Source organism: Salminus brasiliensis, chromosome 2 (assembly GCF_030463535.1).
Source record: "Salminus brasiliensis chromosome 2, fSalBra1.hap2, whole genome shotgun sequence".
NCBI classification, from domain to species: domain Eukaryota; kingdom Metazoa; phylum Chordata; class Actinopteri; order Characiformes; family Bryconidae; genus Salminus; species Salminus brasiliensis.
This window is the reverse complement of record NC_132879.1, coordinates 41,635,681-41,651,825: the sequence shown is the minus strand read 5'-3', so window position 1 is coordinate 41,651,825 and position 16,145 is coordinate 41,635,681. Positions and strand designations below refer to the sequence as shown.

The window sequence follows — 16,145 nt, the reverse complement described above, 5'->3', positions numbered from 1 at the left end:
ATAGACATACACACAAAGGTATTTGACTGTAGCATTTTAAAGGACCTGGGTCAGGTAGGTCAGCCACAGTGGATTATATGATACTAAACACACAAAATGTTAAAACACTAATTTTTTTTTTTTAAATAAGGTCAAGAATGTCTGAAAAATTAAGTGATTTTACTAATTGTAAAAAAAAATTAAGTTGAAAAAACACAAGAAAAAGAAACACAATCTTTTTGGATCATATCAGCCGAGAGTTAGCTTTAAGGTACCCAGAGTGGATCAGGGTGCAAACCACTTGATCAGGACATCCCAAGTTACTTATTTTGAGGTTGTGTTAACACCAGTTCACTTCAAAAACAGTAATGCCCAAACCTTTATGATCTACTGTACATATTTTAATAGCACTGGACAGACACACAAAGTTGAAAATGTTGTTATTATGTGGGTGGATCTTATTGGTGTTCTGTAGTACAGAAAATGATGATCTTAAAGTGCCTGGAATACTATAATTTCCAGCACTACATGGGAATGTGACAAATATGATAATCTCATGGTGATTAAGTTTAATGCTTATCACGTGTACATGCAAATCATTGATTTTATCCATGGCACTGACATGCACAATATTTTTTACAGGTCAACCAGCAACATATAGCAATGGTATTCACTGCTAAAAGTATTTGTTCCTTGAGTTCCTTGAAACAGTGGGTTTAAAGTGCTTTGATGGACCTTCAAGGAACCTTTTTCTTTTAAAAACCTTTTTTTGAAGGTTCCTCAAAGCACCTTAAGTAAAGCACTCCACAGTTTCAAACTGAAGAACCCCTACAAGGTCCTCAATGAACTTATACTTTTAACAGTGTTCTGCCATGTAGTTGGATTGCAGGCAGTGTGTCTTGTTTACAAGAATTTAACCCTTTGGCTCCCTTGATAAAAACAGCAATGTTAGGTCAGATTCATCATTCCATTTTTCTGGCATCTGAAATGCATCCAGTTTAGATGTTTCAGTAATGACATTATTTGGACTAAAGGTCCTTGTTCCTGCATCTCACCACTTTTTTTGTTAAGAGACAGATCCACAATTTAACAAACAGTTCATCTTGTTTTCATCCAACATACTGCTTAGTCTTGAGAGTGCAGTTTTTATAGGTATGTTCTATCTGATGGTTACCAGAGGATGTGACACATCTGAATACAACATTAGCTGTCCTTTATCTGACCTAGGGCCGGAAGGAGTTCTGCCTTTTGCAGCTCTCCAAACATTCAGCCAGGCTGCTATTCATCTAGAGGCAACCAAACAGACAAATGGGTGTTATTGTGGAGCTACAGACACGCATCTATCAGAACTTTGAATTGCCTTCGCTGGAGATATCTTTGCATTCCCTTAAGATGGAGTATCTTTAGTTCTTTAGTTCGGGTTTACAAAACTGCTCGCTCCTGCTCTCTGAAAATTTATCTTCAGCCCCTTTGATGTCATGTCTATATTCTGAGAACGTTCCTCACAACAGGTACGTAGTGAAGCTGTTTTCTCAGCTGGTAACTTCATCATCAAGGCCCAAATTAACGAGGACTGTATTAATGACTTAATAATGGGAAGAAAGGAAAATATTAGGAAATACTGAATTTCACTTATGCAGTATGGGACAAATAAGTCTACAAAATACAGATATCACATATTAGCTTTTTATTTAAAACAGAACTGTATGTGCACATGAATAGATCAACAAAATAGAAGAGGCCTCATATTTTAATGAATTTCTATTACAACAAATATTACACAAATAATTATTCTTTGGCCCAGGCTAAATTTGTATGGTAGGTGGAGGTGATATCAACTTCACCACCATGTAGTAAATACAGTGAGAGGATAATGGGCCATTGTTTCCAGCACAGACTGTTTATGAATGATTTAGCCAAAAGTGGAGTGAGTGTAAATGTTACCTCATATGTAAGGTTAACTGTAACAGACTGAGGGGCTAGTTGTTACTGTTACTAACAAGTCGGCAACACTGATGCAAACACAATTAACTCTTAAACATTTCTACCCACTAAAATTGCTTATTTGTTCTTTCTACCCCAACACTTTTGGATCATTCTTCTAGGTTACTTCCACAGCTCTGTGTTGTTTGTGTGTAGCCCAACTACCAAATGAGTGATTGTGTCAAAATAGCACCCCAGCCAATGGGTTAGTTAACAACACCTGAGGAATCTGATTAGAAATAAAAATCAGTTTAACAGCTGTTCATTAAGCATTTCATTAGGCATTAAGTAAAAATTCTGTTACTGATAGAAGTACGCAACTGATAGGATTAGTAGGATTGGATTAGCAATGTTCACTTCAGTTTTTTTTTTACACATTCTTACTGCAGGGTTACTGGTAGTGTCAGCATATATTTGGTAATGTATAGCTGAATAGTAGGCCACGTTTAAGTGGACATTAACAATATCTATGTAATATTTGTATAGTAGTTGGCCAGCATTATCCTAGCAATCAGTTACTATGCTAAAACACAGTGAGTTAGCCTAGCTAGACTTATATAACTACTCTGCTCTTTTTTCTTTTTATTATATTAGCATAATTATTATGAGCCAGTATGTTTAAAGGAAAAATCTGAAAGATAAATTAAAATATATTGACTTATCTGTAGTACCTTTTAGATGGACTTGTGCATCAACAATAATAAAAAAAAATAAAAATTCATTATTCATTGGGCCAGGAATATTTTGTGTGGTGAGTGGATTTTAACATCACCACTATGCAGTTTAACTGGGTCAGCTGAACTGTTTCTTTTAAGTAGTTCCCCAGTGCTGGATAAGGGGGAATGACCCAAATCAGAGCGTCTTTTTTGATAACACACTGTTTTGAATTTACATTGGTGGATGACTTCTCACATTATTTACTTTGTAAGGACCTTTAGCTGTAACAGTTTCAACTAACCCCGCCTTATGGAAGCTGTACATAGCTGTACTAGCCCAGCTAGTTCATACTGTGCTATATTACAGCCACCAAAATATTAATATTAAACATAATACAGATGTGATTTTTTTACTGATCCACACAACTCAGTACAAAATAAATAAAAACAAAAATAAATAAATAAATAAATCAGTGTCCAGTGTGAATCTAGCGAAATGGTGAAGAAGACACATTTGTCCGATTGCTGTCAGAATTTACAAATGAAAAACAGCAACTAAAAGGATGTTCTACCTGAAAATACTGTAACGCCTGTACCAACATTTAGGTTTTTCTTTCGTTCCGCAAGACTTAGGCAGTCTAGGTACAACAGAGCAAGGCCCTAGCTCAGATGCAATATTTCGACGAAAGCCCGTAGACGGAAAAAGCCCTTACTATTTGACACCGCCTGCAGCGAGCTTTATGGTATGGAGGCTATTGCGCCCCTGTGTAGACAGGCTGTGCTCAGGTATTGACCAAAAGCGCGGCTCAATAGCGCCCAATAACAAAGACAGTCTGGCTTCAGCCTGGAATCGATGTGTTTGAGCCTGTTTAAGTGCCGTGTTTTCTGCTCTGTTCTCGCCTGGCAGTGTGATGTGAAAGTCCGGCACTGTGGCGTGTGTTGTTATGGACTGCCTCGCCAGTAACGGGACGCGGGCCAGTTTCCTACTGAGCGAGCGGGCCGGCGGAGCGCTGAAAAGAGCGAATGCTGATCGCTCAGCCCGTGGCCGAGGCTGATGGCCATGCCCGTGAGTACGAGGCGCGAGTGCATTGTTTGAGTCTACGAAGATCGGCGGAGAGAAGAAAGGACGCCGTGCGAAGCGAAGCGGAGAGAGGCTCGCGCGCTGGGCTGCGGCAGAGAGGGCGGAGGAAAGACAGTCGCTGATGTGGAGAGAAGCAATGGCCTCCATGCGCGAGACGGCAGGAGCTTTTCTTCTTTCTGCTTCGCTGGAAGACTGTTGTTGTTATTATTATTAGACTGGCATGGCGCGCGAGTGGAATGGTACGGACTGAGATTTGCGAGGAATCCTGGCCGTGTGTGCATGTGTGTATCCCACAACAACTCCCCCCTCCCAACACACACAAACGCACATACGACACTTCATTTAGCACATGAACTTTTTGACTTTTTGTTTACGCAAGCATATGTCCAGCGTGAAAAAGCCCCCGAAGCAAAGACCGCCATCCCCTCGATCCCCCGCTTCCTAACTCACTCCCGCACAGCGCGCCATGAAAACGCGTCGGCCGCCCCGCGTGCAAGCGTAGATCGAACCGCGCTCGGCGTCCACTTCGCGCTGACTGATGGCTGCGGCGGACTGTGACAGCGGCAGAGGGGCAGCAGCAGCAGCCGAGCACAGGAGCCCGCGGGCTAGCGAGCGCAACGGCTACGTGAGCACGTGCGTCACCCCTGTGGAGCAGGACTGCCGCTGTGAGTGCGTGCAGGGGTGCGGCGGACTCGCGTCTGCGGCGTGCGTCGCCTGCGTCTCCGTTCTCCTCGCACTGCTGCTGCAGCTGGTGGACTGGGATGCGGAGCGCGGCGGGAAGAGTGACGGCGGCGAATGCAGCTCGAGGACGGCCTCTCTTTCTGCTCCTCAGCTGGTAGGCGGCGGCGCCCTGTGCCATCTGATTTCGCCCGCCTTCACCCTCCTATGTGCCTTCTTCTGGCTCGGCCTGTACCTGATCCGCGGCGGAGCGCTCGCCGGCAGCGTCGTGCTCCTGCTGGCCGCGTGTCACGTGGGCGAGGCGGCGGCGCAGTGGCTCGTGCGCGGCGCGGACGAGCAGCTGCTGTCCTTCACGGCTAGCGCGGCGGTGCTCGCGTGCCTGGCCGGCGGGGCACTCATGGTGGTCAGACTGGGCCAGGGTGTCTCCGTCATCGTGTTCGTCAGCGTCGTGCGCGCCCTCGCGCTCATCTCTCTGCAGAAAGTGCGCGCGGGTTGGAGACCGTACGTGGCCTACCTGCTGGGGGTCCTTGGCGTCCTGCTGGCGCGCTATGCTGATCGGTTGCTGCCGAATCAGGGCGCACAGCAGCGCGAGGGCTGCGCCTTCGTGACAGGCGCGAGGGGAGACATTCCCGTCTTTAAAAGGCGCAGGAGGTCCAGCTCCGTCGTATCGTCAGACATGGCACATCACGCGCAGTCCAGCAGCAAGTCGCACAGGAGGACCTCCCTGCCATGCATTCAGAGGGACCAGGTAAAAACTTTCCTCTGCCATTCAAATCAGCTATACTGCTATTGCGTTATTTGAGGCATGAGACGTGTCAGTGCACTTATGGCTATTATTGTTGTTGTTGTATGAGATGAAACGCAGGAGCGTAGATGATGAACAGAGACTGCAAAAGATGCTCGTTCGTTTGCATGCATGCACTGTAGATGGTGTTTTTGTGTGCATGATACGAAGTAATAAGAGCCGTGTGTATAACACCCAGTCCAGTTTAGAGATTCGGAAACTTCTCTAGTGGGTGTTTTTTTAAGCGACTCTCCACTTGCATACCACCTTTTAGTCATATGGATCTACGTAGGAACTCCTGGGACTTTATTTATCTGGTGTTCTCCCTGAAATGCCTAAATCAGCCGAGGCAGCCTAAATGTGCTTCATTTCCACTTGGCACTGACCAAACTGTTTAGATGCTGAAATGTGGTAAAAGTTATTGGATGATAAAAAAAAAAGAGCAGATCTAATTTGGTGATCAAAGTGGTGAATTTTTGACAGTTGTTTAATGAAGTGTTTTTTTTAACAGTCTAGCTTTTTCCATTTCTCTTAGGGCACAATAGAGTATGGCTTCATGTTATTTCAGGGTTGCCCCGTGTTAAAAGCAGAACTTCATGGGCTTCCATGGTATTGTTTCCTCAGAGTGCACTTTGCTTCCAGACTTAGTTTAAGAAAGAATGTGTGTGTATATGCTTTTGGGAGTATTTCGCAGTGTTCAGTTTCATGCTGTGCTTAGAGTTTTAATGTGTAACATACGAGGAGATGTGTCCACATGTGTGGGATGTGCCAGATCTTGTAAAATTGTGCCTAAATCCTGGATGCTACAGTTGCTTCGTACATTTGCATTGTAAATTCAGCACAAGTGTTGTCTGTTCTTAACGTGGAAAAACCATGCCACAGACCTGATGGATATTCCTGCCTTCCTTAGACTATGAGATGGGAAAGAGCATCGCTGCTAGTGAGGCAGAAGGCTCAGTAAAATCGGAGAAATTTGTGAATAGGGTCACAATTTTGTATGTTTGTGTAGTTGACCACAACATGGATCATTCTTTGCGTCAGTGACACACGTGTCATTTTATGATTCACTGGCATGTATTTGTGTATAATCTTTTTCCTAATTGAATGTGATGCAACTCATGCACTGGTACATACAATATTTTTTATGTTTACATGCATTTTTTTTACTGCCTTATTTCTCAGCCTGACAGCCTTCTACATAGTTTGCGCCCTCTAGTGATAATATTTTGTGGATAAGAGCATGTTTGACAAATTCTCTTTGAACACAATCAGTTCTGTTACAAATGTGTTACTGTTTCTGTGGAAGACGTACTGTATATTTACTCTGGCTTTGGAATGTAAGTGGAACAGATGCACACACACACACACACACACACACATACACGCACACGCAAGTACGCGCACACACGTGTATGTATGCTTGCATGCATACACCTGGTGCCCACGTGGGCTGCCTTCAATGATGCTTATCCAGAAAGAACATGTGCAGTTGTCCCATCTGGCAGTGTAAACACATCATTGCGCATTTTCTGCACTCATCATGCTTCTGTGGCCCTGTGCTACTCAATGGAGCCACACATCACAGCCATCATCAGCTACACAAACACACACACGCACCCTTATGCTAAACAGTATTACTGAAATTCTACATGATCTGATTATTGTCACAGGATGAATTGATGTTTTTGTGTGCATTAATAAAGTGATGCTTAGTGCTGCTTCTCCCTGCTTGAAGATTGTCTTATCTTTGATTGGGCAGTTAGCTTACAAGTAGTTTAAAGGTAAATGATACATAAAACTTTCCAAAATTTCCAGAATATATTTTTATGAATCTAATTGTGTGGTTTTTGTTACACTGTAACTGTAACACCAGTACATTAGTACAGACAACCTATCGTTCAACATTAACACACACACATACACACACACACACAGAGTGCTGTAACTAGTGTTAGCATTGGTGGGATGTTGTTAATACAGATGTTGGAACTGAAAGAGTCGCTGTGCAGGAGAGGGCATCAACGTTTGAACAGCTCGGATGTCCATTAGCAGCTCCCATTAGCCTGGCAGGCAGCGAGGAGATGAGGAAGTGGACTCAGAGACATGGCTGCGCTGACTGTGACATTATCTGTCACCCTCTCCACAGAGCACATGCCCTGGGCACTGTCAATGGCCGAGATAAAATTGGTCCGCTATGAACATTGCTGCCGTGTGAAGTGTATTACATAAGCCCCTTCAGAAGGACCCTGTGCCTGCAAACAAACAGGACGTATTTTTCCGTCTTTCTTTCTTTCTTCACATCCCTTCAAATCCCTTTCTCTCTCTTCCATAGCGTCTGGCCTAGGGGCTTGGCAGTCTATATAAGTGAGGTTTCAATAAGTGTGAATGACAGCAGAATTTATGACTTAGAATCGTAACCTAGTGTCCCTGTGCTTTTCCATTCAGCTCTTCCACTATATTAAGCAATCTCTGGAAGTTGATGCTATTGACCACAGTTGACAAGCTAGCTTGTAGCTTTTTTAATTTTATTTGAGAAATTTAGCGCATACCCACAATTAAATATGATGAGACAGAAAAGAATGTCTTACCAAATGCTGTTCTTATGACTAAGTTTTATCAAACTTTCAAACACTGGAGCAACAGACTAAAAAACCCTGGTTACATTTATTTTGCCTGCTATCCGTGCACGCTCAGTCTGGAGCCTGTAAAAACTATGCACACAAAGCCACACTAGTGTGATTTTACCACTCATTCCTCCCTCTAGAAATCTAATACCACTTCTGAATCAGATGAATAGATTTGGTGTTTAAGTTTCGCAGCTGCATTATGGAGTCACAAATGTGAATTTCAAATGAAATTCAGCAACTGCCTATAGACTTCTGTTGTTAGTTAGCAGTTCAGAGAGTCTTTTAAGCCAATACTAAATACAGCAAAACATAGTCAGTGATTAGTCAGTAATAATCAATGATATGTGACAGGTCAAAAATATTCTTTAGGAAACATAAGGAAAACCACTGCTTTATGGGAGAATGCCAATTCATGTTTTTCAGATTAGGTTTTCAGCCTTTTGTGAGTTGCTGAATTAAGGTCTAAGCTTGCAGTTGCAGTGCCAAAGGGCAAAGTCTCTGAGCTGAACATATGATGCTATTTGAGATTTTAAAATGTTGAGGCTGCTAACCTTTGGTTGCTTTCCACTGTTGTTAGCACTAATTCCATCTGATTAGGTGGTTTGTGGTGATATTTCCCCAGTATGTGCCTAAAGTGTTCCTCAGTCTGAATCTAAAGAGTGCGACTGTACTGCAGCTTTGAGATTTTGTTTCTTCATAAAAGTGGGAAGGATAATAGATTAGGCTTTTGAAGGAGAAAAAAGGGTGTGCTATGATCTATTTGAGGAAGAACAATGTTCCCTCACTGACGCAAATGGTGTTCCATGGAGACCGTGAGTATATTTTGGTGCTGTGGATGTTTTAGGGGTCCAAGCACTGAAGGTGCTGGAATCTTTGGAATTGCAAGGATTTTTTTCCTCTTCTCCTTCTCCTTCTTCTTTTTCTCCACTAAAATGTGTTGTGGAGAACACACCATAAATCATCATAGGTGTAGTATGTCCCCCCTTACTCAGGCAGAAAAAAAGGACCATAGTTGGCCTGATTGTGGCACTATAGAGCAACATTGTACATTTGGTGAGACCTGCAGGTGAGATTATTTTCTTTCCATTATCCTGGGATTATTCCACACAAGGGCCTCACTGGATCTACTAAGCCTCTCCCATGAAATTCTAGATAATTGGCAAAATATGGAAACACATGGCTACTACTACAAAATGTACAAAAACAAACGGACAATTTTGAAAGTACGCTACTAGTGGTTTCAAAATAATTTGTTGCTCTTTTCAAACCAGTTTTTGCATTTTCTTAAACTTGTCTAAAGATTGCACTTAAAGCACATGAAGGCTATAGTTAATAAAAATAATGCAAAATAAAATGTCTATCCAAAAAATTTAGATTTTTAGGACAGAAGACGCCAATTCCAGTGCCCGTCAATCTGCAATAGATATAAGTTTTGGGGGAAGAGTTTTTCAACCTGCCAGGCCTCATTATACATGTTTTTTACAGCATGAGGCTGTAAAATGGAGGGAGGGCGCTTGATTGCACCTCTCTCTCAGCAGACGATGTGCTCTGAAGCTAATGGCTTCCTGTCATAAGTGGAACATATTCCTTCACATGCGGTTCCGTTCCATCTTTACCTGCTGCAGCCTCTCACTTCGAGCTGAGAGAATTTTAAGCTGCGCCAGAGTACTTTACACATGGAAGGTTGTTTTCTTCCTCCTGTGGTTCTCTCTCTCTCTCTCTCTCTCTCTCTCTCTCTCTCTCTCTCTCTCTCTCTCTCTCTCTCTCTTGCTCGCTCTTTCTTGGTCTCTCTCCCCCTCTTTCTAATTGGCCTCGTCTGCATTACTGCAGCAGACAGAGAGCGCTTTGACATCAGTAGGGCCAACACTCTGTATTTTACTTGTAAGGGGCCTTGCGTCCGGCCCGTCTGTGCCCAGCCTGGAATGTGTAGTTTCAGCTGTCTTGCCTGCTTGGCCAGCCGCCTGACAAAAACCTCATCAATTTAAAAAGTGAGAGCAGTCAGGGCTAGCTGGAATTACACAGGTAGGCATTCTAATGGAAAGCCGCGATCCTTTACTAGCAAGGCTGCAGCTGATTCAGAGCCATTCATGACCAGGGCATTTACAGGGAACATCAGCTGTGTCTACTTATCTGAGGTGCAGATTTTACAGCCATATCCTTCATGCTACAGTTTGTTCTTTGCCTAATAATGGCTTCCAGCAGTTCCACTTCTTACTGCAGCGGGCACTATGCAAAGTTTTTTCCACTATACGATGGAATGGAAGATCATTAAGTAATTAACTAATTCACTTAATTTCAGTGTGCTCATTGGCCGATGGCTGCTGGCTGCTCAGAAGCGGCTTGTTATTTTAACCTGGACTAGCCAGGGCCCAGTGTGCCTCTCTCTCGTTGGACTCCCGCTAGCCCTCCATATGAGCGCTATGCACTAGACAAGGCCTGTCTTGTTACCCCACTCAATGGTGTGTTTTAGTTTCGAAAATATGGCAAGCAGATGGAGAGGGGGCCGGGGGCGGATTTGAGGGCTGAGCCAGCCGTCGACAAAAAGTATGTCTGTACATCCATCTATTTGTCAGAGTGTCTCTCACCCTGCTTTGCTACTTTATAAAGGGTTTCAGTGGTTAAGGCAATGTTTGTTTTGTCTGTTTGATTCTGTGGAAAGTGAAGTGGGAAACATTTTGCATGGGACGCACTTATTTTGGAGATTTTTTTTTGTTTAGAGAAGCAAGGGTGGATCACCCCACAGACTAACTTAGGCTAAAGCCTAGATGCCCATGATGTTAAAGGTGCAAAATAAACAAAAATAAAAACCTTTTGGTCCAGGCCAAGAGTTTGTAATCACATCAAGTGCATTGCATTGCTGACAATAAATACACACCACAAAAGTTGCTTTTCAATTACTTGTCTTTCTAAAGTCAAAATAATATATATATATATATATATATATATATATATATATATATATGAAATTTATTTAACCATTTCAGAAAAAAAATCATAAAACCATTTTTGTAAAGTCAGCTGCTAATTTCAACATATTCTCTTAATCAAGTCAAATATATATATATATATATATATATATATATATATATATATATATATATATATTTGACTTCATTAAGAGAATATGTTGAAATTGACTGGGGTCATAGGTTTGCAGCAGACAGCACTGTGTTTTGTATTGAATTAAAAGTTTATTTGAGGCATTTTATATTAGTTAAAAATGTTTGGAAATTCCATCTAAATTATGTGGTATGCGGTATGTTTAGATGGATGTTTGCTTTCCCTGTTGCTTTAGGTACCCTTTGTAATATTTGCATTTGGGTTGGCCAGTATCAACTTGTATCGTACCTTTAATACTATAGTTCCTTTTCCAAATATTACCACAGTACATGGCATAATATTCAAGTAAAATATTTTACTTTATTTAATTTTTATTTATGCTTTTTATTCTTTGTAAGTTTACTTGCATGGTCAACAAGTAAAAACCATGTACAGTTTCTTCATTCAATACATGTAAAGCCATCGATCTACCATCAGTTGCAATATGTCAAAATGTTGTGAATAAGAATAGAGAATCTGGTTAGCATTCGCTTAGTTACTGTGATAACATTCCGTTATCCAGACAACATGTTTGGTGCTGGCAGACCTAAACTCCACTTATGAAGGTTTAGGTGATAATGAATGAAATCTGAAGGATGAGGTCAAGCAATTGTAGTGTATATGGCTCAGTGCAGCCATTGGAATCATGACACAATTGGAGAGTGTGTCATTTTTAGATAGGATTGCTTGTTGGATGTGTCTTGATCCTTAGCGACAACTGTCAGGCAACTCTCACAGACTGGTTTATCCAGGGTTTCTTGGTTCTCCCTTTTTTATTTGGAACAAATTAACTAGTTTGTTAAAGTCTCGGCTAGCGCAAGAAGCCTTGTTTGTTTTTCCACCTGATGTCAGTGTGTAACATAACCAATCAGCAAGCTCCCACAGCCTTCTGCCCTCACCTTCCAAACATCTGTCCATGTACTAGATGGACACATAAAAGAAATTTGACAAATCATACACATCATAATTTTGAAATACCATCTTCATTTTTATATAGTCATCTTTTTAAAATGCTATATTAATATACATTATAACTGATGTATCACTGAGTGTATATGATGGGAGTACTCTGGGGTAGGCTCTGGCCCAGGGCCCATAACAAAGTTAATCCACCCCGTTGAGAGCTATGTAAGGATTTTCCTCGAATAGGATATTTTTTCCGTTAGTGATTCATGGAAAGTGTCTTAAAAATGAAAGGCCATTGCTTTGCAGGGTTCATTATTCAGGTTCTTTAATCACATTGTGTTTAGAATGCAGATTACGATGTTCTGTATATCCCGCTCTGTTATGAGTAATGCCTCCAAGCTGTGGGTAAGGTTCATGCAGTGATTGCATAATGTTTGCTGCTTGTTCATAGTAGATAAGTTGATAGGATGAGTGATAGATTTACATATAGTTTAAAACCTAGCCGTATTACATAACATTAACCATACTGCATGTTTCTGCTGATTACTATGGAAAGTTAGCTAAAGCTTGTTATTCACTTCCTTCCATTTCCATACAAAGACACCTTAGCCCCTTAAAACAATGCTCTTTTTGGTGAGGACACCAGAAAAATAGCTAAAGCTGGTGTACTTTTCATTCAGTAGAAAAAAAACAATCTACAGGTTTGCTATTTTATGGCATTCTCTTTGCAAAAAAAAAAACAACAAAAAAACAAACACTTTCCCTGTTTTAAGATTTTCCTGACTTTATGCTGTGTCGTTGTGGATATAATTGCTTATGTAATGACAAGGCACACAGCTGGTAGCGTTTTCAGCCTGTGTGTTAGTAAACGAGCATGTGAAAGTCAGTGTGTAGACACCTGGGTAGAATGCATAACACAGCTAACTATCAGAAGCTGATCCTACTGCCAGCTGTGTAGTTTGTCCGAAGCTGCCTCCCGGCAGGTATATCCAGAGCTAGTTTTGACTCAAAGCCACTGTGTTCTCCCCTCTGCACACCTCATAACCGCTGAGATGTGATGTGCCCTAATGTGATGAGTGCACTTATGACATAGCGGCCTTCTATATTCATGGATGCCTTCTTCATGCATACTGTGTGCTGTGGAGGGTTGTTACAATTAGAGCAAAAAGGATGTGGAAATTTTGTGACCAATACCCAATTAAAGAGGATTAAAAAGTCAAATAACCAGCGGATAGAATTTAGCATATAAAATGTAGGTCTTACTTTTAGATTTCAGTAGTGTTAATTAATCAGGAATGGCGTGATAATCAGTTTTCTATTGTCACACTGGACTAAAAAGCAGCAACTCCAACTGCAGGTCATCAATTTCATACCACTTATCTGTCTGGTCTTAGTTATAATGCACATAATTATATACATTTTTGAACATATAATGTTTACAAAATATTTTATTTTCTAATCTGTTTGTATTTATTTATGTTGTTGTATACTTGCTGTTCTGCGGAAAATGTGAATGGTTACATTGCTAATAAGCGGTACGTACACATACCCCATATATCTAAATAGAGGAATGATCTAAGTGGTTTATCTATGTGGCTTTAAGATGGAATTTTTTATGTTTGATGCAATCGGATCTCCTAGTGAAAATGTCTGAATTGTAATTTTACAGATCATCAGAATCATCAAAATCAGCTTGTAAAACGACCCATTGCTACAGCTAGAGAAAACGCATCCTCTAGCAGAGAAGAAGAGAATACAGCCACTCCTCTTAGAGGCGACTCGCATCTGACAACTCATCAAAACGTTTCTGTAAGCAAGGATAAACACCAAAATGTAAAATTTAATTTGATTACCTTAATCTACACCTTAACCCAACCTTAATTTACACAGTAATGCACAACCTAACCATTTTTCTGAACCTAAGCTTAACCATAGTAAAATAAGGGATTCTTAACATTTATCTATTGATTCCAGGCCATTAGTTTCATTTTTAGATGCTCCAAAAAGTTCTGCCAGCACTGTTTTTTCAAATCTTCTTTGAGTACATGGCAGACAGGTTATTTGTATTTTCAAAGTGCTATTCAGAGGACGCTTGGGAAAACTACCAAATAGGTTGTATTTTTAATTGGAACAACAGATCTAAATGGATGTTCCCGTGTGAGATCATGTTGGTTGATGCCACCAGGTGGCATTATGTGTGCTTACAATTTCTCTGTTTTTACTGTGATGTCTCATCCAGGGAGTCAAATTGCAAGGTAATCTGGGTGTGCTTTGTTTTATACAGTATCAGTTTCCTAGGACATTGTTGTAATCCTTAGATGAAGGAATGCAAGTTTATAAATGTCCTAAGCACTGATGTTTTTGTCATTTAGTGCAAGTACAATGCAAATATAAGAGACTAGTGCTAGGAGCCATGTCATTCATTTAATTCATGCAGGTATTGTTTTAAAAAGGTATTCATTTTAGAAAGATGATAATGGTAGCATCACCTGCACAATCACTGTGCATTAGGGCTGGGCAATATGATTGAAATATTGTATCACAGTATTTAAAGACATTTTCACAAAACACAATACTCACCACGTGATCGCAGACCAAACGCATCAGTAGTGACAAATCTTTAAACACTACCATCCAAACACTCTCCCGTATTTAATACTGTGATTATTATTCAAAATGTGCTGCACTTTATCTAGAGGGTCCAAGTGATGAGGGTCCAAGTGATGAAGCACAAAAAGGCATGGGTTGGGGCACATGCAGTGGAGCAGGTAGGGACGTTTGCTCTCTACTAGACCTCAGTAGCTGAACCTTTGATAACACTTACCAGCCTCAAAGAGCTGACTGTTAAGAATGCAAATGTTTTCTTTTAGCATGTTCTCAATTATGGGCACGCAAAGACAGTACAACATAAAAAACACTTATTAGCACCAAGCCTTTTCATTGCCCCCAACACAATACTGACAGGTCAGAAGAACTAGTGCGGAGATGGAGGGTGCTGACATAATTTGCCCCAGTAAGAGTCCTTTTTCATCCCCTATTGTTGTTGTCACAAAACGGAAAGAGATAGAGGATGGTATCAAACCAGTAAGAGGTAAATGTTGATGTAGAGCAGGGTAGGAGTGACAGAGATTAGTTGATAAAGATGCCGTGCTGTACTGCAATATTAGAGCATACTCAGAGAAACTTTTGGACCAGATAGTGCTAGTTTGTTGACCAAGACTTCTGTTCATAATGGTTTTAGTATTGATTGGACATTTAGATTGATTAGAGCAATTCCATTGGGCACTATTGATTTAGGGCCTTAAAGTGTGGGGTGAATAGTGCAAGAGGTGTTGCCACTAGCCCCAGGGCTCAACTGTGTATATGCTCTTAATCTTGAGAAATCCAAAGATGGAGTAGAGAATGTACTTGTGGTGACTTGTGGTAGATTTGGATTTCCAGTTAGACTATTGTCAGATCAAGGGAGAAAGTATAAGAGTGCAGTGGTAAAAGGGCTATGACAACTCCATATCACTAGACAGGGAGTGCTGTTAAATGAGAGATTCAACAGGGCATTTAGAATATGCTGGTGGCACACGGATTCCACCCCTGAAGTCCTAATAGCCAAGACCAAGCAAAATCTTGGGAACCATACCTGGTGGTAAAAAAAAAAAAAACCCTGAGACCCCAGTGTATCTAAGGAGGATGAACCTGAAATGGTGAGAATTTTCTGACCCAGTGCATGTTTTTCCCTGCTGCAAACGAGGAAACACCACACAATAGTAAGTTATGTGATGATGCTACTGAAGCAGACATAAGTGAAATGCTCACTTGCTGACTGAGTGACAGTGGAGTCCAGGGTGAGATGGACAGTATTTGGGGGGGGGGGGGGGGTTAATTTTAGTTTAGCAAATGTCAATGCTGCTGCATTCTGGATCAGTTGCAGGAGCCTGATGGCACACACAGAAAGGCCAACTAGGAGTGTGTTGCTGTAGTCAAGGTTCGAGATGACAAGAGACTGAACAAGCATCTGGGTGGCCTCCATAGACAGAAATAGGCAAATTCTCAGAATATTTTTAAGGGGAAACTTGTATGACTGATTCAGGTTAGCAACGTGTGAAGAATAACTGGTCATTAACAACTACACTGAGGCTATTTGCTGTAGATAGTGAGTGATCAAGGAATTCTTAAAGGTAACTGAGAGATCACAGTGGAGATCTGTAGCTCCCAGGATGTAAAGCAATTTTGTCTTGTTTGGGTTTAGCTTCAGGTGGTGGGATGCTGAGATCCGAGCTGGGACATGTGTGTCAGAAGTAGGAGAAGGAGCATAAGTTGAGTGTCATCAGATTAACAATGGTAGGAAAGGCCTACTC

At 41.3% G+C, this 16,145-nt stretch overlaps 1 protein-coding gene across 1 annotated transcript in view; it reads left to right on the top strand.

The window, feature by feature from the left end:
• The first annotated feature begins 3,445 nt into the window (after positions 1-3,445).
• The window catches only part of pde3a (phosphodiesterase 3A, cGMP-inhibited), a 100,201-nt gene continuing 87,501 nt past the window's right edge, over positions 3,446-16,145 (top strand). Inside the window, exon 1 of the mRNA XM_072672786.1 lies at positions 3,446-5,125. Coding sequence (XP_072528887.1) covers positions 4,238-5,125 — 888 coding nt within the window. The 5' untranslated portion in view covers positions 3,446-4,237. The remainder of the gene's footprint in view (positions 5,126-16,145) is intronic.